Source organism: Pteronotus mesoamericanus, unplaced genomic scaffold (assembly GCF_021234165.1).
Source record: "Pteronotus mesoamericanus isolate MK-2021 breed Mesoamerican mustached bat unplaced genomic scaffold, CSHL_Meso_final contig_269, whole genome shotgun sequence".
In the NCBI taxonomy this organism is placed as follows: domain Eukaryota; kingdom Metazoa; phylum Chordata; class Mammalia; order Chiroptera; family Mormoopidae; genus Pteronotus; species Pteronotus mesoamericanus.
The window spans coordinates 3854867-3879423 of NW_026555114.1; the positions used below are offsets into that span (position 1 = coordinate 3854867).

Genomic DNA, 24557 nt, shown 5'->3' on the forward strand with positions numbered 1-24557 from the left:
AAATAGCACCATACTTCACTGTCCCCCAGTTTCCTTATCATGCTTCATTTTTTCTTCAGGTAACTTATTGCTATCTGTCTTTTTACATTTATTGGCTCACAATCTGTCTCTTATATTGGAATTAGAATGTAAACTCTATGAAGGCAAGCAATTAATGTGTCTAGCTGTATATTATAGAGTCCAGAAAAGAGTATAGGTCATAACTTGCACACAAATATTATTGAATAAATGAACTGAAAGTAAATAAGGCAAAAAAGTAACATTATTAAATTTAAATAATTTATATTAGAGAAATTTTGTTTTTTGTTATAATTTAGAGGGGGGCGAGGGGAGAAAATGCTTTGGAAAAAATAGAATATTTAAATTGAAAATCAGAATTTGCTTTGGCTTTAGGTTAACATCCTCTCCTTTTCTGGTATAAATAAGTAACTTAAGCAATGAATGTAATTAAAATTAAAAGGATAAAAGCCTTGTGATAAGGACACTGGGTCCTTGATTACATAGTTTTCTTCATAGCATCCCTCAAGTTTATAAAATGTATTAAATGCCAAATATTCATACCAGTAAGAACTCTGAATATAGTAGAAAGAATTTTGACTAGAAATGTCTATTTAACGGTAAATACACATTTTCAGATCCAACTGAGTAAAGTGTTCCATATAACAATGTATGGATGACTCTTATTTGAGTTCTCTACAAATCTATCTCAAGTAATCCTAAAGAATTTAAATCACTCACCTCTTTTTTTTTTTTGTTTGTTTAGAGAGGGGAATGGAGGGAGAGAGGGAAAGAAACATCAATGTGTGATTGCCTCTCGCGTGCCCCCTGCTGGGGGTCTGGCCTGCAACTCAGGCATGTGCCCTGACTGGGAATTAAACCAGCAACCCTTTGGTTCACAGGCCACCACTCAATCCACTGAGCCACAGCAGCCAGGGCAAATCACTCACCTCTTAACACAAGAAAAAATTGTATTTATAAATTGTAATACTGAAAAAGTAAATGTAAAGACTTTACATAATAAATATTGACCTTTTAGATCTAGCCTTGTCAAGCATAAGCATTTTAATTAAACTTCAATTATGTGTAGAAAGGCACATATCACTGTTTTTTATACTTACTTGCATGTACTCTGAAAGTTCAAAATAGGCCCTTCCAATCTGGCATAGTACCCAACCAGTATTGTAGTGGTGAGAAGGTAGGTGGCTCAAGATATTTATAGCTTCTTTGCAGTTGTATGAACACAAAGCTAAATAACCTTTTCCCATTTCACGAAGAAGGCTCATCAAACCTTCTAGGAGAAAACAATGTAGTAAACACAGGAGAAAAGACAATATAACAGTTTGGTTTTCTAGAAAAACTAATTACAAAATAATTCATTAAAAATTCTAACATCTACCTAGAAAAAATGAAAAACACTTTAAATGAGCATAAAGAAACTTACTTAAAATAACTGAATAAAATAAAATACAAAGAAGACACTTAGCAATTAAAACAGACCTGCTGCTGCTTTCTGTAGATTAAATGCCTGGATCTGAGGTGTGATTGTGGAGATTTTCCCCTCTGAAATGATGGAAGAGTCCAATTTTGTAATTTCCAGGCTATCATTTATGTTAGGTTGAGTTATTCCTCCTTTATTAGTTTTACTTTTTGTTTTTCTGTTTGGGATTTTAGGTGGAAACTTCATTTTTAATTTTTTACTGTTTTCCTGTAAAAATGAGGAAAGCCCCACACTTGTTACACTCATGTATTTTAGACATTCCTCCACCCCTTTCTCAAACATTAGATATAAATAAATGTACAATCTTGATTATGCATATTTTTCTCAGAAGAAATTTTATAAAGACAAAAGTCTTCAAAGTCATTTAATTTTAAATAATTCTGAACATAATTTGTACAGTGTTTGAGGTAAATTAGCATTAAATATTGTTCTTTTCTGAAAGTATATCATTTTCATTATTCAAAAATAAAATAAATAGATGCAATACTACTTAATTGTATCAGAGCACCATAAAACTGTTGATCTGTATATGTCAAAATTAAAGATTATCCATATTTGACAATGGACCAAGAAAACTTATCAAAGACATAACAAGACCCTCCAATTATGCAAAGAAATGTGCAAAGAAAACAGAAAATTTCCATTTACTCTTCCCCCAGTTTTCACCAATGACTATATCTGATAACTGTAGTATATCATCAAATATAAGAAACTAGAGTTGGTATAATACCATCAAATAAATTACAGATCTTATTTGGATTTCATCAGTTTTTTACATGCCTCTTTTTTTTTTTTGGTGTGCATAGTTCTATGAATTTTTTCACACGTATGGATTTGTGTAATCAACTGCCACAATAAACAGAACTCTTCTGCTAGAACACAAAATTCCCTTGTGCTATGCTTTAATAGTCACACCTCCCCGAGTCCTAACTCCTAATAACTACTGATCTGTTCTTCACAATTGTCATTTCAACAATGTTATAAAATATTTATTAAAGGACCAAGGAAATTTACCAATGTTATAGATGACCCTCAAAAAAAAAAAAAAAAAAAAAAAATTAGCCCTGGCTGGTGTGGCTCAGTGGACTGAGTGCCAGCCTGAGAACCGAAAGGTTACAGGTTCAATTCCCAGTCAGGGCACATGCCTGGGTTGCAGGCCAGGTCCCCAGTTGGGGAGGCATGCGAGAGGCAATCACACATTCATGCTTCTCTCCCTCCCTTTCTCCCTTTTTTCCCCTCTGTCTAAAAATAAATAAATAACATCTTCTTTAAAATAAATAAATAATTAAAAATTTAAAATATTTAAGAATAGTCACCTCATTTATTTATCAGAGATTGAGTTGGATGAACAGGTATTTTAGAGGGGGAAACATTACCTTAGTTGTAGAGCTGTCACTAGTAAAAAGTCGTGAACTTCTTCGAGGCAGTGCATTGGGGGGAGATGTGATAGTAGGGCTCAATACCTGAGGTGTTGTACTAAAAAAAATGATAAAAGTAGATATTTTTTAAAAACTCAATTTATGACCACAATTATTGCTTCAATTTAAGTATATTTTTTAAAAAAATGTTAAAGGTCCTGGCCAGGTAGCTCAGTTGGTTAGAGCATCATCTCAATACATCAAGGTTGTGGGTTTAATCCCCAGTCAGGGGACATACAAGAAGCAACCAATGAATGCATAAATAAGTGGAACAACAAATCAATGCCTCTCTCTCAAATCAATAAAAATAAAGAAATAAATATTGAAAGTATCCAACATGTTTGTACTCTAAAGTTGATGAGTTTGGTCAGTCCTTTTCTAATCCCTCTGTGAAAACTCAGATTTAAATACTATTTGTGTTACTATAAATTAATGATTATACCACAGATCTTGACTCTATCTGAAATTGCTTATTGTTGAACTTAACCCACACAAATTTTCTGGGTTAATAAATGGTAAACACATCTATAAACCAATTATTTCTAGCCCTCATTTGCAACTATAGCAAATTTGAGAAAAAGAAAAAGATAGCTGGACATGGATAGTAAGGATATTTGTCAACAAATATCACCACCTCAACTGATACCTGAGAAGTTATTTCCCTGTAAATTCAAATACATCAAAGTTTACAGAGCAAAAGAAATCTAATACTCATCTCAGATACATTTTTTACTTTAAAGACAAACTCTACATTTTAAGAATTTCATTCTTAGAAAGCAAGCAAACTTAAAACCTAAAATTATCTAATTGAGAGTAAATAAGTCTATAGAGTACACTGTTCACAATGTATACAGTTTATGAGAAATCCTTCTAGCTACCTGAGTTTGGGTCAAAGAGGCTTTTGAAAAGAGATATCGACCAGTGAGAAAAGAATACCATGGTTGTCCTTAATCCTTTCAAAAGATATAATCTCAATGTAAGGATTTCAGCAAGTGAAGTCATTTGGGTTGACCAATTAATTTTTAAATAAACTTTAATTACCATATTTTACCATGTATAACGCGCACCCATGTTTTTGGCCGAAGCTTTCAGGATAAAAAACTTTCACTTTAATTTTTTAAATGCAATTATTTATTTATTTATATTTAGAAACAAAACCTATTATCATATTCCAGGGTATTATTTTGCATATGGATACTGTTATTGCTTTCTGGAGTTACACTTTTAATGCGTATGCATAAATAAATAAAATAATTAAAAACATTTCTATAAATAGGGAATTAGTACTACCCATGCATGTATAATGTACATCTTTATTTTTCCCTAAAAAAATTGGGCAAAAAAATGTGCATTATACATGTCAAAATATGGCAATTTATTTTTAAGGGCAGTTTAGGGTTCACAGTAATATTCAGGGGAAGGTTCAGAGATTTCCCATACACTCTCTAAACTTCCACAATGTTTTTCAGACATTGTACAGCAGGTATCACATGCCTGAGGAGAGTTCTGAGGATACAGTGCAGGGAGGGGAAACAGAAATAGAGATCAGATCTGAAAATTTTGAGCATCCAGAGAAGCCAAGGCAGCTAGAATCTGTAGGTCAGGGTACTGGAAAGGAGGGAGCTCCAAAGAGGGGAGGAGCTCCAAAGATCTGCAAAAAGTTTCTCTAGAGTCTCCAGTAAAACAGACCAGTGCAGGTGTTTGAATGTTATACAATAAGGAATTTGTCTGTTCTTTGTCTTGGGTTCTTGAGAGGAAGCTTCTAAATCCTCAGAACTTTCCAAGTCTTATTACTCCTTCTTTGGGAATGTCTTTATTATTCATGGTGGGCCCCTGGGACCACACCTGCATTTATAACTCATGGTGGACTCCCCCATAGTTTCAGGATGAGGGGCTGACCATCTTGGCGAGATCAACCGTGTGATTGAGAGGGTTGAGGCTACAGGCTTGGTGATATCAGCCTGACCTCCTTCTGAGGGGCAGGGTGGCTGGAGACTGAGTTCAGTCACATAGTCAATGGTGTGTCTATCATGCCTACACAATAAAACTGCAATAAAAATTCTCAACATTGAAGCTTGGTTGAGTTTCCTGGCTGGCGAACACATTGGTGTACCTAACGCGTGACACATCTTGATCCACAGGAAGAGAACACAAAAATTCTGTGTTTGGGACCCTTCCAGACCATAGCCTATGGGCCTCATTTGTCTGACCGTGCTTTGTACCCTTTACAATAAAACTTTAAGTAGAGCACTTTCCTAGATTCTATGAGTTGTTCTACCAAATTATTAAACCTAAGGGGGCAGCGAGAGCCCTCACAGATCCAAGAAGTTCAATGAACCTGAAGGCCAAGAAAGAAAAAAACTACAAATTTAGAGTACATCATAATCAAATGGCTTAAAGTCAGTGATAAAGAGGAAATCTTAAAACAGAGAGAAAAGACACATAACATATAGAGAAACAGAAATGAGAATGCCAGCACACTTGTCAGAAACAACGCAAGCTGGAAGATAGTCCAGCAACATCTTTAAAGAGATAAACTTTATTAGATTTCTATATCCAGTGAACACTTCTCTCAAACACAAAAACAGTGATGAAATCAAAATTTTCTTCTGACACACAAAAGCTGAAAAAATTAATGATCTTCAGACCTGAACCGCAAGAAATGTTAAAAGAATTCCTTCAAGATGAAGGAAAAGGATACCAAATTGAAATCCTGATCTACAGAAAGAAATAAAGGGCACCAAAAATTATAAATGTGTGAGTAAACATAAAATAGACTTCTTTTTATTATTTTACAAAATGTCTATAAAAGAATTAAGGCATAAACTACAACAATGCACCATGGAATTTATAACATACATAAAAGTAAAACTATATGAAAACAATAGCATAAAGACTAGGAGAAGAGCATGAAAATATACTGTAATAAGGTTTTATTATATGTGGCACGGTATACATTATTACTTAAAGGTGGACTTTTATAAGTTAAAATGTATACTGTAAACTCTAAACAATCTCTTAGAAGACAAAATAAAGAGTAACTGTTAATAAAGCATTGCGATGGGTTTAATTGTATCTCCTAAAAAGATAGGTTGAACTCCTAACCCCCAGGATCTTGAATGTGACTTTATTTAAAAATAGGTTATTTGTAGCTATAGTCATTTTATAATGAAGCCATTAAGTCCCATATCACTGATGTCCTTAAAAAAAAAAGGGAAATTTGGATACAGAGACACAGAGGGAATATGGCCTTGTGGAGACCAATGGAGGTGGGTACTGAGACAGTCTACCACAAACTAAGGAACACCTGGGGCTACAAAAAACTAAGAGTCAAGGAAGAATTCTCCTCTAGATACTTCAGATGGAGGATGTATGGTCCTGTCAACACTTTAATTTTGGGTTATAGCTAATTCCTGTCTTGATTTGCATTATAATACTCAGGTAAAAATTACACTAGGCTTTTTAGTAAGTTAGAAATTTCAAATGTGATATATTCAAAATTTATAATAGTCATTGTAGAATTCTTGGAAGAACCAAAACCTGCCTATGTTAAAGTATAGCAAGAAAAGCTGGGCAATATCTGCCCGGGCTGGTGTGGCTCAGTGGATTGAGTGCCGGCCTGCACACCAAAGGGTTGCCAGTTTGATTCCCAGTCAGAGCACATGCTTGGGTTACGTGCCAGGCTCCGAGTGAGAGGCAGCCACACATTGATGTATCTCTCCCTTTTTTTTTTCCCTCCCTTCTCTTCTCTCTAAAAATAAATAAATAAAATCTTGAAAAAAAAAGAAAAGCTGAACAATATCAAATGACACAATAAATACCTTGTTTGTGGACCAGAACTTTGTGTTTGTGCAACAAGAACTGGAGTTACCTCTCGACTATTTCCACTCTGGGAGAAGACGGACTTTGTTCCAGTTTGGCCGATTCTGGCAACAGACTGTAAAACATAAAAAGTCTAAGGTTTGTGAATTATAAAGTGAATTGTAAATAATAAAAGGCACATGATGCTCCTATTTCCATTTTCCTGATGCAAGGTTTCAGAATATATTACTGTCACTTGAAAACACAAACTATTAATGTCATTATTTGTCATTATTAATGTCATTACAATGAACATCAGGCTATTGCCACTTTTTAACCCCAGTATTTTTTATCTTCATACTATCTTGTCATCTTTCACTTTAGTTTCCAAGAACGGGCTCAAAATTCCTGGAAGTCATTTATTATACACCTTTTCCAATTGGGGCTAAGTGGTAAAGAATTTTAAGACAGGTACTATTTTCAAGATTTATCACCTGAGTTAGTATACATAAAAAATAATATAGGTTAAGATTTTATATTCCTTCTTTGATATTTATTAAAAACAGTTCTATACAGGTATCCCTTATTTTTTGAAACTTCATGATTTTCGCTTTTATGAAAAAAGGTAAAAAGCAAAAACAGCGTTCAGCATTGGTTTTGCAGTGAGCTGTTAGAGGCTTCACAAGCCCCTAACAGTGAGAGGGGCACCACTAAGCTCCTTTCCCGAGAACTACACTCAGCATCTCAGCATCAAGCACTAGAGCACGAACTGTTTCTGTGAGCATCTATGCTTTATTTTGATTTACTTTTTGTCCTCTTTAGCAAGATAAGTCCTAAAGTATCAGAAGAGCTTAAGAGAGCTCGTAAGGATGTTACTTATCAAAAAACTAGATGTAATCAAGCATTTCAATTGTGGTAAATGAAATACAGACTTGTGTGCTGAATTTTGGGAAGGCTCAAAAATTTTCCACATACATTAATGGTAACTACTTCTTCGTTTTAAACCAGTTTAGGCTTACAAAAGGTTTCATGAATGCTCTACTTTTGGATAGTAGGGAAAACCTACAGTAGTTATAGAAGCACATTAAAAAAAAATCATCAAATTATTTTCCAAATTCTAAGGATATTGCTCTTAGAATTAATCTTTCTTTCTTTTTAAAAGGTTTTATTTATTTTTAGAGAGAGGGGAAGGGAGGGAGAAAGACAGGAAGAGAAACATCAAAGTGTGCTTGACTCTCACATGGCCCCTACTGGGGACCTGGCCCGCAACTCAGGTATGTGCCCTGACTGGGAACTGAATCGGCGACCTTTCAGTCCACAGACCAGAGCTTAGTTCACTGAGCCACGCCAGCCAGGGCTAATATTCCTTTCTAATGTATTCAATCTGTGCTTCTTAGCTACTCTCTTTCCCTAGAAGAGCCTGGCCATTTGAACAGCTTTAATTATTATTTCTAGCACCAGGCCATATTTTTTTCTCTATGACTAATTATCCGCTGAGTATTTTCACCTAATCTATCACCACCTCAAAATAAAACTGAATTCTCTTTCCTCCTCTTCCTTCTACAATCACCCAAGGAACAAAACTTAAGTCAATTCTGGCCCTTCCCTATTTAACAAAGAACTAAGTACTATACTCACTATTCAGTTGGATATTTTTAATTGATAGCGTATACAGACCTAAGAATAGCTTATAATAGGGTAAGAAGAGAACAGAGGCAGGAGAGGATGAGACAATAAGTCGCTTTTATTATTTGGGCACTGAAATCATGTACCTTTTACTACCAAACTTGTTCTGATTGCAATGGCTTGCCTGGTTTTGGCCTATTTTACCTGGCATGCTAACTACCATGCTCTTATGCTAATAAACTAATTTCCACAATTATATTTCACTCTCAGAATAATACAATACCAGGTGGTTGCCAACTTTCAGAAATCACATTTAAAATAATTCATACTTTAACTACTCTGCAGTCTCTTTTCACCATTCTTGGAGCTAATGTAGAAAAAATTTCTTTAGACTCTAAGTTCAGGAATAAAAGAGCAAAAGCAAGAAGAAACATGTCTCTAGAAGTGTAGAGGGGCTAGCTACATTGGTCATTCACAAACTAGTATTATTTATTTAGCTTCCATTTCTTCAACATCCATTAAGCATAGCAACAGGCATTTTACACATATAACCTAATTTAATTATCAGAAAAGATACCCTGCACCACAGACATCTTTTAAACAAAATGCACTTTGGCCTCAACTGCCATAGACCTTTATAAAAGAATATTACAAAGAGAGTCTCAAAATGTGTTCCAGTATTTACTATAAGAATACTGTCAAATATTTTTCATTTTATTACAAATTTACTATAAATTTACTACACATCTATGAAAACTCATTATAAGAATTTTATTATCAGAAACTGCTGGCTTTATGTAAGTCAATCTTTTTTTCATTTTAACATTAGTATAATTAAAAAATAAACATAGTGGTAGGGACAAGTAAAAACTATGGCAGACAAAAGTTATTATTTATATTCAAAGTGACAGAAACAATCTTAATTTCATAAAAAACAGAAAATTAAAGTAAAAATTTGAATGTTTATTTAGCTGTATGATGAAATAAACTATACTTGTGAGTTATGATCCAATGGGGCAAAAGAACACCCCACTTTTAGCCTTCGGCCATAACCAGGAGGTTATCACAATGAGGACCTTTTACACTTAAATCAACAACTCTAAGGCAACAAAAATTATATAAAGTTAGAGCCTCTATGAAACTGCTTTTAATAGACTGGAATTCTAAATGAATTTCTTTCATCAGTACCAAAACTATATTTTACATGGAAAATACCTTTTTTGAAGGGGCTCCGGTGGGTGGCACGTCAATTACAGAAGATGTATTAGTGTAGTTTTGTAAATAGGATCCATCTCCAGGACTTGGGGTTTCTAATGGCAAAATCCCAAAACTGAGAAGAGGTTGAAATCAAGGTGTCAAAAAGTCATCAAGGCATATATAAAGCAGCAGTATACTTAAATTAGAAGGTCTAAAAGGAAGAGAATGGCAAATCAGTCTTGGGGGCAGTGAGGATCTAAGGGGCAGATTAAAAATTAAGCTGTGAATGTAGACTATTCCACCCACCATAACTAAAATTTTAAAAACCAAACTAACAAGATTAAATTGAGCAGAACTACTGAACTCAGGAGACTTATTAGAAATAATAAAAGCTAAGTTCCAAATGATCAAATTGCTTCAAGTTATTGGAATTTATGGGACTTAGACACTATTACAGAGAAAATGTCTCTAAAGGCCACTGAATCCACTTATGAATCATTTATGGATTATTTATGGATTCAATGAGTTGTTGCCACCTCATGGTTATGCTATTTTAGTAGCTCCCTGGCCCTGGGACCCAATTCATAGTCTGTTCTACCATTTAATTTTTTATTTTGATTTTTTTGGATATGTATCCTCTGGGCTGGGTTCCTGTGTTTATACATACATCTAATAATTTTGACAAAATGTTTCACATTAATAGGTGTCATTCCTTCCTCCATGTTTTGGAAAACAGCACTTGAACAACAACCACTGTCTGATTATTTCATAAACATTCCAACATTTCAAGAGGTTCATTTCTATTCACTGATGCACAGTTATAAAGACAGTATCTTTTAATGCATACACTAGCTCAATAAGGCATATTTAAGAGTTTTAAATTTCCTCCCAATATTTTAATATCGAATTTTTATTACAGGTACTTTATTTTTTTACTTCATTTCCTGAAAACAGAATAGATTCATTATTGATTTATTAAATGCCTCTATTTCCATAATGATTTCCATAAGTCGTTATTCATATGAATCTATATTACTAATACTATAAATTATTAAAATATCATTTACTATAGCACATTTTGCACTATCTTGTTTGTCTTACCTGGGGGTTAATGGGCTAAGAGCAGCTGGTCCTCCTAGTAAGCTTCGACCAGTTTTTGGTTTATTTTGAACCTGTTTAGATAATATGGAAGTTCCTGTTCCAAGAGGGACAGTATCTGGTGAAATTACAGCTGAATCAATATAAGACACTGAGGAATCTGTATTCAAGGAATACTTTGAATTGGATGATTCTAAGTTCAGTCTGTTTAATTCCTGAAACAGAAAATTTCTACCATGTCATTTATAATACATTACTTAGTCCAGATCATTATTTTTATTTTCATAATATTTTGAACACTAGATTATGATACACTTACAATTGTGTCCTGGGGTGTTTCCGTAAGAACCGTCTCAGGCTGTCTGTGAGATAAATTATGATTAGATACTACTGTTGTGCAAGAGTTGGGCAGACAGCTGCTAAAGTTCTGTAAAGAGGTTAATTTAAATGTTTGGTCAGGATCTGGCTTTTCACCTGTAAAAAGAGGAAAAAAGAAAGGTTTGCCTCTGAAGAAATGAGGGTTAATTTTTTTTTCAGGTATGCACAAATCAGTACAAATAGCCCTTTTCCAGAGGTTTAAAGTTCTCCTGTCTGTGTCAGCTAATCAAATTTACCTCCCAAAAGCCCATCCGTCAATTTATGGCAAAAGTTTAACCCTAAGATAAAGCTGTTAATTTAGGAAGAAAACTAAACAGCAATGACATTGATTTTAAATAAATCACAGGAGAATGCAGATTTCTGTGTTTGTTTTAAAGCAGAAAGCAAAGATCTAGATCTCACTTTGCTCAAGAATTGAGGAGGGCAGAGAGTTAAAACCCAGTAGATATTACAGTAAAGTTCTAAGTACTTCCATGTATGCAGACACAATGTTTTAAATGGATTCTTTGTGCACCCTAGAGCATATACATATTTTCCAGGTCTTATTTTTATAACAATTTCTGCTTTGGGCATTCTATTCATTTCTTTTCTTATCCAGAAAGCCGTTTTGGCTAGCACTAGATTCATAATACAACTCATGCTAGAGGACAGAAGAAAGTCTACGTTATTGCTTAAGCATATGATTCTATCTTATTTCTTGTTTTCAGCTTTAACAGCCCTTAGGCTTTGAAAAAAAAATTTTCTGGATAAGTTTTATCATGTTCCAAAATTAAGTAGGGGAAAAAAATAAGAGGAAATGGGGGACTCCACCACCATAACCGCTTTTATAAACCTACCTATTTCACATAATGATTCAAAGGGGGACCAGAGGAAAGGATTTAAACTAAGGCTCTTTTGGTAACATTCTGATCCTTTGGCAAGCCGATCTGTTTTGCTGGAAAGACAAACAAATAGATTAGCTACAAAACCCAAAACATTATAAAGAAATTTTTGTTACAGAAATTAGCTAAGTCTTATATAAAGGTCTGAGAATACTCTTCTTGATGCTTCCCTAAACCACCAATTTCCCCTTCTTACCATCCTCCAATCTCTGTTATTTGGGGAAGTTCAAGCCAAAAGTCAGTTAAAGAAAAGAGAACATGAGTTGAAAGGAATGTTAACAAAATAAACTATCACTCCCTTCTTGAATATTATAATCCTTTTAATTTACTGTCAGATACTAGGATTATTGAAGGCAACATAGAAGATGTCCAAATGTTTCAGTCTCATTTTCTTAATTTTTAATATAATATCGCAGTTTCTAGAGTAATTTTGAAAGTGACTACATCTTTTAAATATAGTACATTTAAGTGATCAGATTTTCTAAGTAGAGGTGGTAGCTCTTAATGACAGGAAAATATATTTTTCTAAATCAGGTGTATGAAGGCTTATATTTAGAATGTAAACAAAATCCCTGAAACCATATATACTTGTAAAAATATGGAAAGTATTAGACCAGCATTGTTACCTCCTTGGCTTTTAAGTGGAAGCGAGGGTGGAGTTGAAGATTAGTGAGACTCATTGGAGCATTCAGGTAAAAAAAAAAAACCTAATCACCTGGTCTGAGGTAGACATTCTTCATTATACATAAAATAGGAAGAAAATTAAAATACAGCAATTCTTCCAAAACTCTCTAAAAGAAGCCAGAGCACATCTCACCAAGATTTTCAAAAGAACCTTCAGATGATACTATCAGCGAAAACATATAATCTATTCAAGTGTTGTTGGTGTAATCTCAGAGAACTGTGAAGAAGACCCTCTTGGGGAACTAGATATTAGCTTGCCTTACCTCCAAACTTTGCAAGAGATTAGAACCTAGAATAAATGATGTACTAAAGAAAAAAAAGCTCCACCAGTTGAAAGATATCTAGTGTCCCATACTTTCCTAAACTGATTCAATAAACACATGAACAAAGAAGGAAGCCAGAGCAGGTGACAGACTTTCAGAAAATGTAAATAAGTTTTATCAAACTCTACATCTAAGATCATTTAGATGGAATTTATGATAAAGAGAAAATAATTGTCACAATAATGATGTAATCATTTACCATGGATTAAGGGTCAATACAAAATGAAGAAAAGACATAAAAGGATCTTTTTTTTTTTTCAAAGTAAAAGGAGTGTAATGTGGCAAATAAAGACTTGGAAACTTTTAGGTAAGACTAGGAAAAGAAAAATACAAAGAAATCTCAATGTTTGAGGATTATCCTAAAATTCCAAAAGTTCTTACTGCTTCTCACCTAAACTAACTCATGTTAATAGCCCCTTCATCTCTTTTATAACCATGGTTTGCCTATTTATTTAGCTTTCATGTATGCTCTCTAGCAATTGATTATAAGCTTTCTGCAGACAGGAAATTAGATCTTTCTCATTTTTATGTTATCTCTTTCCTGTTTTCAAGTAGCCTTGCCCCCTTGCTTTGCTTGTACAATGTAACATAAAACTGGCACTTTTGTTAATAATTTAAAAAGTTGCGCTGAGTAGGTTGAATGAATTATTTAACAGACAGAAAAGTGGTGGACAAACTAATTCACGCCAAGATAGGATAATCTATTTAAGGAAAAATGTTCTGGAAATGTAAAAGGTGATCCTTTATAATGAAAATCACTCTCCAATATTATTTACATTTTATTTTCTTTTTACTTTAGCAAAACATTTTTTTTAAACTTTTGATAAGTTGGCAAGGCTGATTTTTATAAGTCATGATCTGATTAACAGATCATAAAATAGTTTAAAACAAAATTAATGCCTGCTAAGAAGAGATTAGATACACACACAAAGATAGATAGATATATAAATAATATAAGAGCTAACTGGGAAAGGAGCCAGGTGTGAAACTATAATAATCCAGTCTGGGAGAGAAATCTCTAATTATTCATTCAATAGAGGTAAAAAGGGAAAAAGATTTAAGAAAATTAAACTAGTTGGAGTGTTCTAATTTTAGATGGACTTTTTATTTTAACACAGAGTTTCCCTATAATAATTGAAGTAAATTCCCAATAATTGAAGTAAAAGTAATTATTTAGTATAGACGGTATTAGGAAGAAATAGGTTAATCTAAGAATCCGACTTAATATCAGTTGTATTCTAAACATAGAAGTCTCATGTACTATTGTAGACAAAAAGACTAATAAAGTATCTATCAAAATACTGAAGATAAAAAAGATAAGCCATAGCTACAAAACTGTAACAATGTATGTATCTATATCTTGTGACAACTTTGGTCACAAGACAGGCATATGATGACTGAAATGAAAAGCCATTTTTTAGAGCAGGGTTGTCTCCCACTGAATGTATAACCCTTTTAATCTTTATGTTAAAAAAAATAATTATGATAAATAAAAATAACCCATTGTTATTCCTCTGAAGAAGGGGGAAAAACCTTCCTTTTCCATGGTTAGAACTTGATTCGACTATACTTTCAAAAACATTTAATAATCATGGTTCAAAACAATTAGTAATACATATATAGCATTTTTTAAACTTTACCACTTCTGTTTTATCAAATTTTACTTTGAAATAATCAGACTCACATAGTTAAAAAAATAATACAGTGTTCCCATGCACTCTACAGCCAGCTTCCCTCAATACTATCTGATATAACCATAGCACAGTTATCAGAACATGGAAATTGATAGTACAACACTGTAAATTAATAAACCACAGACTTTATTTGGATTTCAGCAGTTTTTATGTGCACTCATTTGTTTCTATATAGTTTTATGAAATCTTATCACATGTATAGATTTGTGTAACTAGCACCACAATCACAATTTGGAACTGTTTCAACATCCCAAAGAAACTCCTTCAGCTACTTTATAGCCACACTCTCACCCCACTCTAACCGCTGAGAACCAATCGTCTTTCTCTAGCACTGTAATTTTCTCATATTGATAATGTTTACATAAATGGAATCATATAGTATGTAAACTTTTGAAATTGGCTTTTTCACTTGCCATAATACAATGGAAATCTAAGCAAGTTATTGTATTCATCAGTTTGTTTCTCTTTATTGCTGAGTTTGTAGTCCACTGTATGAATGTAGTTTATCCATTCACCACTGAATTTGGGTTGATTCCACTTTTGGGCTTTTTCAGGTAAGGTTGCTATGGACAGCAATACAAGTATCATCGTACATTCCCACTAGCAACGTATGAGAAATCTCACTGCTCTGCATCCTTACCAGGGCTTGGTATTGTCAGTAGTTTTTATTTTTGCCATTTTAATATGTGTGTAGTGGTTTCTCGTTTTGTTTTTTAATTCTTACCCAAGGAGGATATGCTTATTCATTTTTTAAAAAAGATTTTATTTATTTATTTTTAGAGAAGGGAAGGGAGGGACAAAGAGGAAGAGAAACATCAATGTGTGGTTGCCTCTCAAGTGCCCCACACTGGGGACCTGGCCTACAACCCAGGCATGTTCCCTGATTGGGAATCAACAGTGACCCTTTGTTTCACAAGCCAGTGCTCAATCCACGGAGCCCTGTCAGCCAGGGCTGCTTATTGAGTTTTAAAGAGAGAAGAAGGGAGGGAGAGAGAGAGGAAAAAAAAACGTTGATATAGGAGAAAAACATTGATTGGTTGCCTCTCACATCCTACTGGGGACTGAACCCTCAACCTAGGCATGTGCCCTAATCGGTAATGGAATCCGTGATCATTAGGTCTGTGGGATGATGCTCCACCCAACTGAGTCACATAAGTCAGGGCAACTAATGGTGATTTTTATTTGCCTTTCCTTAATGTCTAATGATTTGGTACATCTTTTCACGTGCTTATTTACCATCCACATAAACTCCATGGTGAAATGTCCATTCAAGTATTTTGCATATTTTCTAATTTCTAATTTTACTGCTATTGAGAATTCAAATAAACAAAACTTCTTCTATCAAGTCTTTCCTAGTTACCATATTACCCTTCTTCTTAACCAGGTATAACTGAGCATTCCCTCATTTGAACAAAATACTGCTCAAATTTTATCACAGCATTTTTATTATGATGATAAAAACTTAGGAACTTTTGTTTATTGCTTATCTCCATTATAAAACTGAGGGCAGGGACTGTGAGTTATTTACCTTTATATTCCCTGTGCCAGTACTGTGTCTAGCCATGACAGGAGATGAATCTCAAAGTTTCTTGAATAAATGACAAGAAGAATCATAGCTGCATGAGCTAAATTAATTACTATAAGCACTTTTATTTAGATAAATGAGGATATTAATATTATATCTTTACTTATTCCTATTCTCGAGTGGTATCATATGAAAATGAGTCCCCAATTCAAATAATTTATTTTGTTCAAAGTCATTGTCAAGGTTTTTCAAAACTACTACTAAACTAGCCTCAATTTATCTTAAAACAGATGCTATCCTAATTCTTTAGACAAGCAATCCTCATCTATTTCTCCCACAATATGCAACAGATGACATTTACACAGCAATGTATCCTATGGGTAGCTGAACAATTCCTGTTACCGAATATATCTCCATGCCTGTTCCTCAGTTCAAAGGGTATTTCGGGATAAAAATAGGTGAGAAAAATATTATTATAGCGATAACATTGAATTCACTCTCATTTGCTTTTAAAATACTGAATTTAAATAAATGTAAATAAATGTTATTTATTACTGAAACTTGCCTTCAAACCTCTTTCTAAGGAGCAGCAGCGATAGTTAATATTAGAGAAAAAACTTCGTTTTTTTTCTTCTTTTCCTTCTGTGGATTACATGAAGATATTCTCCTCAACCAAGTAAAAAACCCGTATGTGCATTCAATTGTTAGGTAGTGCTGATATAGCTATTATCATTAAGGCAAAGTGGACAAACTAGGGTCAACATCTCTCATATTTTTCAGATTTAAAAATGTCATGGAACTAGAAGACTGTGTACTACTCATCCAAGTGCTATTTGATAAACATACATCAGCATAGGTTTTAAAACCACAAAGCACTCTAGTATTGGAAACAATTTTCTGATAATTTGAGTGATTCGTACTTACCAATATACATGTCCCAACAATGAAAGAGTAAAGCAAGCTGAATCACCAAACTCAGTAACAATATCATCATGGCTTTTCTGTTTATTAAACACTCCACCAGATAAGATCTGCTCCCCTTCTGCAAGCCTTTAAAATATAAATCACAGATTTTAAAAAGTCAATGTAAAAGACCCTGAGTTTAAAGACATTCTTCATTACCAAAGTACCTCTTGATATAGAGATAGGTAAAATAAAAAGTTCATGGTATCATTAGAATACCAATAAATGTATGTTAAATCATTTGGGAGACTGGGAATTTATGATGTTAAAATCCTAGCCTTGCTTTTAAAAACATAACCAGTTAAATTAAGTCTCTGTATGCATAAATCTTTTCTGAACAACATACACAATACTCATGACAAAAGACTGGGGGGAAAATAGAAATGATTTTTCATTAACAAATGCAGTGACTATTCTCTGTTCTATAATTCCTTGAAATAGAAATTTGTAAGGAAATTAAATAAGACTAACATTAAAAATTGCATACTTAATGGCCTCAGTCATTTTCAGGTTTATAAATGAAACTGGAATAGCACTTCATCTCTTTTTATCTATCAATTATATTTTCTTGATATAGAAAATCATAAATGTTCACCAAAGGAAATTTTTTTTGCCCAATTTCAGTACATATTTTTAGCATACCAATTTATAGTGATTTGTATTTTAAAGTGCTTTCCAAATCATAAAAACTCCCAAATAAGTTTATACATGAAAGGTAATATCTAAAGTTTTTTACTGTCAGTGGGGCTTTTAAAAAAACTATAATGATTTGTAAATGGGGTTAGAATGTCTAACATAAGAATTGGCTTCAGAAACTAGTAAATATGTTTTTAAGAACTTAATATTACAATCCTTGGAGTAAAAATAATTCACTAACAAATATCTCAGAGATGTTATACACATTATAGCTAGCTTTAATTTAAAAGCCATGAAAGAAACCTGTAAACCTACAAACTAAATATACACAAGGCTTTTATAATCTGTCTAGTTCTAGTCACTTTTGCCATTATTTCATCTCTTACAGCACAGAAAAAGAGTTTAACAGAACATAACTACCTATACCTCTGGCTGACTCCAGATGCAGAACGGGGATAGCTGACTTGGTTTAACTGTAATGTGCAAAAGAAGAACTCTTGAATTTGCCCCATTCTTTCAAAGGGATAGGACTAGTGGTTTGCAAACAGAATGATCTTGAAAGGCAAATATGTACTTATACAACTACCTAGACACAAGGGAACATTAATCACAGGTGAAGTGTGAGTATGTTTCAGGCTTTATTCCAGTTGGTCTAACAATGCAAGCAAAGGAAAGGAAATAACTCTAGGATTCTAGAAAATGATAGTACTTAGTTATAACTTGTTACATTTCAAAGGTTACTGACAAACCTCTACTACCAAAAAAGAGGGAGGAAAGGGAGTCAATCACAGTTTAATCCACCAAAAAAAAATTTTATCTAAAATTCTACAGTGTACATAGGAACAAAACTAGATAGAAAAAATTTTTTAAAAACTTACTTGCTGAGATCAACACAACATTTTGCAAGCAGGTATTTACATTGCGGTGTAGTACAACTGTGTCCCTTCAAGAGTCTATATGCTTTATATGCCTTTCCTGAGCGGTAATAACAGGTTGCCAGTAAAAACAAGGCTTCTTCTGAGTGTACTAAGAACACATATGAAAAAAAAGGACTATTATTCAGGAGGTTGAATGGTGATCATTGTTTATCTCACAATAAACAAGTTTAGCGACAAAAAAATTAGGCATGTTATTTAATGTAAAATAATCATTTATAAATCCAAATTTCAATTAAGTAGAAATACCTTACTGATAGAAAATTTATTTCCAAGTCTTAATTACTGTATTCCTACAATGAACCAAGGGGATAATACAATGAAGACAATCTGTGAATCCTTAAGAGAAGCAAGCAAGCACACACACGCATGCACACACACCCTACCTTTAAATAAACTACCAGCAAAGCATCTTGTTTTTGTGTAATATTTTTATAATAGACCTTTGAGAATATAGAAGTCAAATTTCATTAGAGAGGAAAACTCAGGGTTATATATTACCAATCTGAAATAATTTGTACATTCAAAAAGGGCCAGACTCAATTAATACATGACAAAGGAGGCAAGAACATATGATGGAGTAAAAACAGTCTATTTAATAAATGGTGTTGGGAGAACTGGACAGATACATGCAGAAAAAAAAAAGAAACCATTTACAAGAATGAAAAAGTACAGCAAGTTAGTTTATTACTTGTGTCATTAAAAGCAGTGATCCAACTTGCTGTTAGGGGATGGGAGTGCTCACAAAATAGGAATAAATTTAATAAATAAATAATAAATTTAAAACACAAATAAAGCTCACGAAATAAGAATAACTTTAAAACAAATACTTGAGAAAATACCCATAATCCCTCAGTTACAAAAATGCAAGATAAAATGCCTCATAATTCTCAAGTAAGCAAAAACTGAAATGGACAAATGCAATACTGAGAGGCCATGAAGGAAGTCTTACTCTGTTGGTGACACCCCAGTTCATTACACCTCTCTCTGCTGGGTTATCAGCAGGGCAAAAGGTAACTTTTTTTGTAGAACTGATCATACCCTTTGACTTGTAAATTCCATTTTAGAGTATATAATCCAAGGAAATGACATGAAAGAAAAAAAGCTGTACATAATTATCTATACTAGTATATTAGAAAGAGAATTACAATAATTGACAGAAACAAAACATATGTTACTAGATGTTTATTGAAGGCTGTGCCAAGTGCTTAAAATACATTATCTTGTTTAATTCTTCAATTTTATGAGGCAATTATTATCTTTAATTTATAGCTGAGAAATCTGTAATACTTAGACATTAATGCATGCAACTGCATATTTAAGTGACAGACTTAGGGTTTGTACTGAGGCTGTAGACTAATCCACACTCTTCACCACACAACACAGACTCTGTTCTAATAAAAAACTTGAAAAAAATACCTAAGGATTGGGAAAGATTAAGCAAACCACAATGTAAAACCTGAAGCAACTCTACAGCTATTAAAAGTAGTATATAAGGAGCTACACAGAAGTTTTGTGATTCAAGAAAAAGTTTTTAGGAACTAATATCAATCATAAAGAAAAAACAAAGGTGATACTCAGAATCTTGTTACGGTCATAAAAAGTGATGGTGTTCAAATATTTTTATTTATAACTTTATAGAAATGAATATATTACAAACCTTCTGCATACAGTCGTTCTGCAAGGAAAACTGCATCTCGATAAGCATAATGGTTTAGTGCTTGCCATATAGCAGCCTGCAAATGAAAGAAAAGAACATAGATATACAAATACAGAGTTTCAAGGAAGCTACTAGCATAGACCCTTGCATATAAACCTCAAATCAACGTCCCTAATTTAACTGATAAAACTTCAACGTCCACGGTGCAAACTCCAAAGTGTGTTAGATAAAGCTCTTCACGGTACAGTTGCTAAAAAAGCTAACTTAATTCACTACACTATCCACGGCCTTTTAGGCCTCTGTGCCTTTGTAATTCTTTTTCCTTCACTGGGGGAATTCTTTTTCCCTCATTCCTAAAGACCCAGCTTAAATAACACCTATTTCATCAAGCTTTCCTGGCTGATCTTTAGCTATTTTTTTTTTTTTATGAATATATCTCTTCTAGTATGAGCACTCATTATATTACAGTTATTAGTTTGCAGGTCTGACTACACTATTAAACTATACTGCTCCGATCTTAAATCAGTGGTTTTCAGCAATTTTTCATGATACACATAAGGAAAATTTTCAAATGTGTGTCATCCTACAACAAATACTTCCCCATCGAATACCCTTAATGCCACCCAGTTCTCGCAAGGCAGCATACTGAAATACAAGCGAGTAAAGCTATCAGAGGAATATCCTGGAATCCAGTAGAAGATATTTTTTTCTTTTTTAGAGTTATGAAATACTTCCTTAAGTATGTAACAGATATAAGAACATTTTAAGTAATAATAATAAACAGAAACATTTAGACCCATGTACTCCCTTATCCAGCTCAAGAAGGAAAATACTACCAATATCTGTGAAGCTCCTCATCGGTCACAAAATCTCTCTCTGACTTAAAGAAGAAACCACCACTCTGAATTTTGTTAATCCTTCTTTTGGCTTTCTTCACAATTTTTATACATTTCTATGTATCATCCTTAAGCAATATAGCACTGTTTATTTTTTGATTTTATATGTGTTCTGCTATGATTTTGTAATACAATATTGTGTTCTGAAAACTCATCCTCGATGATGTGTGCAGATGGAGTTCATTTATTTTGATTGCTGAATTATTCTATGTTTCCATTGTATGAATATACAAAAATGTATTTTATCTACTTTATAGCATACACACATTTGGGTTATCTCTAGTTTGTTTTATTCCCCAGTTATAATAATGCTACAATGAAAACTCTTATATTTGTCTCTTGGGGTATGTTTAAGATTTTCTCCAAATTAGGATATATACTCAAGAATAAAATTACTGGATTGTTGAGTATACATGTTCATCTTTAGTAGGTAATGTCAAGGGAAATGAGTGTGAAAATTTAAACTTACTTTTGAGTGAACTATACCAACACAGGTAGCATTTTTTCCTCCAATGTTAGCGTCATTAATCCAGTCACTTCCTGCTACTTCAAGAAACTTTGCTGCTCAAAGTGTGTGTGGTTCTTGGAGCAGCCATCCTAAGAGCTTACTAGAAGTGTACAATCTGAGATCTCATCCCAGGCCTACTAAATTGGAATCTGCATTTTAACAAGATCCCCAGGTGATTTATATGCCTATTAAAGTTTGAAAAGGAATGATCTAAAAGACTTATTCTAATTAAAAAACCTCTGCTTAGCAGAATTCACAAAGCCAAAGAGGCTGTCTCATCCAATGTTAATTCAAGATGTTATTAATAAAATAATTTCTAATCCTTCAGGTCTTGTCCCTTTGCTTTAAAAGAAAGACTTGAATTACTTATTTCATGGTTTCTTGTTTGTAGGTCTTCATGTTCTTTCTTAGCCCTAACCCATCTCTGATACTTATTAAAACATCCTACATATAAATGAATTAAAAAACCATCTCCTTTCAGAACCCACCTAGATTACTTGGGCTACAAAGAAATCTCCTTTGGTCTGAAATTTAATAAACTACTATTTCACTTTCCTCCAATATTTCCAGAAATGGTTGGCATATTCTGTAAAACGATTCCAATGTATGTACATAAAAATTATTTATCTGCTCTACATAAGAGAAATCTTGGAGTTTTCAGATGTTTATAGACTCTGCACTAAAGATAATTTATCCCAATATCCCTACTCATAATTTCCAGAAGAGAAAGGGGTTTATAACAATTGTAATTTTGCCATACATCAGTTTTCTGCCAGGTGCATATATCAGTGCTTCTTGAATACATCCATATAAATTAATTCCACAATGTCCCTCAATTTTATAGACATAAATACTTAGAATACTGAAACAGCATACAATCCCTAAAAAGACTCAGTAATTGGAGGGTACTCTCTATTACTGGAGGGATAAGAAGATGGGAAGAGAGAAAAAAAAAAGAGGCCACTAAATACCAATAGGACCTGTTAAGAAATACTATTAGATCCCTACATACGTGATCCTTCCCAAGTTATAGCCATCTAAATTTAAAAGGTACTCAATACAGGCTATTCTGAAACAGCCAGAACCCCCAATAAAATGTTCCCATATTTATTGCTTATAAGTATTCCACATATCATTAGCTGAGGATCTGAGGTTCCTACTCCTTACTACTAACTCAGCTTTACTTCTCCTCATAGCATTTGCCTGTGGTGGATACCAACATACTTAGCTATTTAGGATACAATGGTACACTGTTACTGTGTGAGGAAATGTTTTTAATGATTTCATCATGACTTACTACGAACGATAAAGCTCAGGGGGAAGGGGAGGTGTCTTTTTTAACTTTTCTGAACTGGTAGGCTCTAGTACTCACTAATTTAATAAATATTTATTGAGTGCCTACTGTGGCCCAGGCACTTTCTAGACTCTGGGAGTGTAATCATTAACAGTTTCTGTTCTCATGAAGTAGATTTTAGTGTTACTCCTGTATAGATCAGTAGCTATCAACCCTTGCTTGATGGTGCTCTAACCTCAAATCCACTAAATCACAATCCCTGGAAGTTGAATTGAGTTTAGATATCCTTATTTTTAAACCTTTTTACTGGTAAGCATTCAGGGTCCAGAACCATTCTTCTCCATTCTAAATAGGTAGTTCCCCCTCCTTTTATAGCACACTGTCATAAAAAAAACTTATGAAAGCAATAGGACTCCCCAGAAAAAAGCACATGCGCATATACAGAAAATCTGTATACAGCATTAGGGGTTCACAGATATCCTGATTCACTAAGAATCATTGGTCTAGGAGGAATCAAGATGGTGGAGGAGTGAGTGGAAGTCACACTGACCTCTTCCCAGGACCAACCTGGAATTACAACTAAATTGTGAGAAATCACCTGTAACAAACAACTGAACAATAGTGAGAGAGAAGCCTTGTAATGTTGGAGACAGAAGGATCGGAAGAATCTGCTTTAGCGCAATCTAACTGGTAAGGAGTGCGGTACAGACCTGAGAAGGCGGGCGGGGCGCCGGTGGACGGCAGCACCAGAGGATATTGAAACGGCCAGTTGGATCCCCCTGAGAAGAGCAGGGCCTAAACCGAAAGTGGGGATCTCTAGCCTACGACACCAGAGCCCAAAAAGTACACAGAGAACAGCCAGCTGTGAAAAGCGGCAGGGTTGCTCTCTGCCAGACAGGTGGCTGGAGATGCAAAGAACTGTTTAAAGGGTCAATGCATAAATTTTTATCTGCAGCCACTTACCCTGTTCTCCGGCAAAGTCGGTGGCAGAGTGGGCTAGAGACACCTGAGGAGAAACTGGGGAAGGAGGCTTTGGGGAGAGAACTGAGGGAGTAGCCAGCGGGATCTCAGTGCTGACTCATCCCCCATGTGGCAGCTGCCATCTTGCTCAGGCAGAGACCTTGCTCCTGAGCGGCACCAGCGTCAAAGGACCCTATAGCCCCACCCCCAGGTGGCATTCCACCCTGCCCTGTGCTGTCTAAGCTGCCCGCTGAGTGCAGAGTGGCAACCACAGACAGTAGATCCTTGGCTAAAGGGGGCGCAGAGAGGTCTGGCGACACTCGAGGAGAGACTGGGGATGGACCCTTTGGGGAGAGAATGGAGAGTAGCCGGTGGGATCCCAGTGCGGACTCCTCGGTCATAGCACACCAGTGTCAGAGGACCCAATAACCCCGCCCTGACTCTGCCCCGCCCTGAGCTGTCTAAGGCAGCCTGCTGAGTGCAGAGTGACTAGGTTAATAGCTGAAGGAAACAGCCACAGACAGTAGATTCCTGGAAGTCTTGAACAGACTGCCTAAGGTCAGACAGGGTCAACATCTGAAA

At 34.4% G+C, this 24557-nt stretch overlaps 1 protein-coding gene across 7 annotated transcripts in view; it reads right to left on the minus strand.

Annotated features, from left to right (window-relative positions):
- CDC27 (cell division cycle 27) overlaps positions 1–24557 on the minus strand; it is a 59303-nt gene that overhangs the window by 19187 nt on the left and 15559 nt on the right. For 2 of the 7 annotated variants that reach the window (XR_008529279.1, XM_054574892.1), the window contains exons 2-12: positions 20318–20393; positions 18601–18748; positions 17048–17173; positions 11853–11950; positions 10958–11112; positions 10642–10853; positions 9559–9673; positions 6738–6871; positions 2875–2974; positions 1498–1705; positions 1119–1291 (exon numbers count right to left, since the gene is read on the minus strand). Coding sequence is in view for 6 of the 7 variants with exons in the window: in XM_054574892.1 (XP_054430867.1) it covers positions 1119–1291; positions 1498–1705; positions 2875–2974; positions 6738–6871; positions 9559–9673; positions 10642–10853; positions 10958–11112; positions 11853–11950; positions 17048–17173; positions 18601–18748; positions 20318–20393 (1545 nt within the window). In the remaining variant the exon portion in view is untranslated. The remainder of the gene's footprint in view (positions 1–1118; positions 1292–1497; positions 1706–2874; positions 2975–6737; positions 6872–9558; positions 9674–10641; positions 10854–10957; positions 11113–11852; positions 11951–17047; positions 17174–18600; positions 18749–20317; positions 20394–24557) is intronic. The other 5 variants (XM_054574893.1, XM_054574895.1, XM_054574894.1 and 2 more) reach the window with 5 other exon arrangements.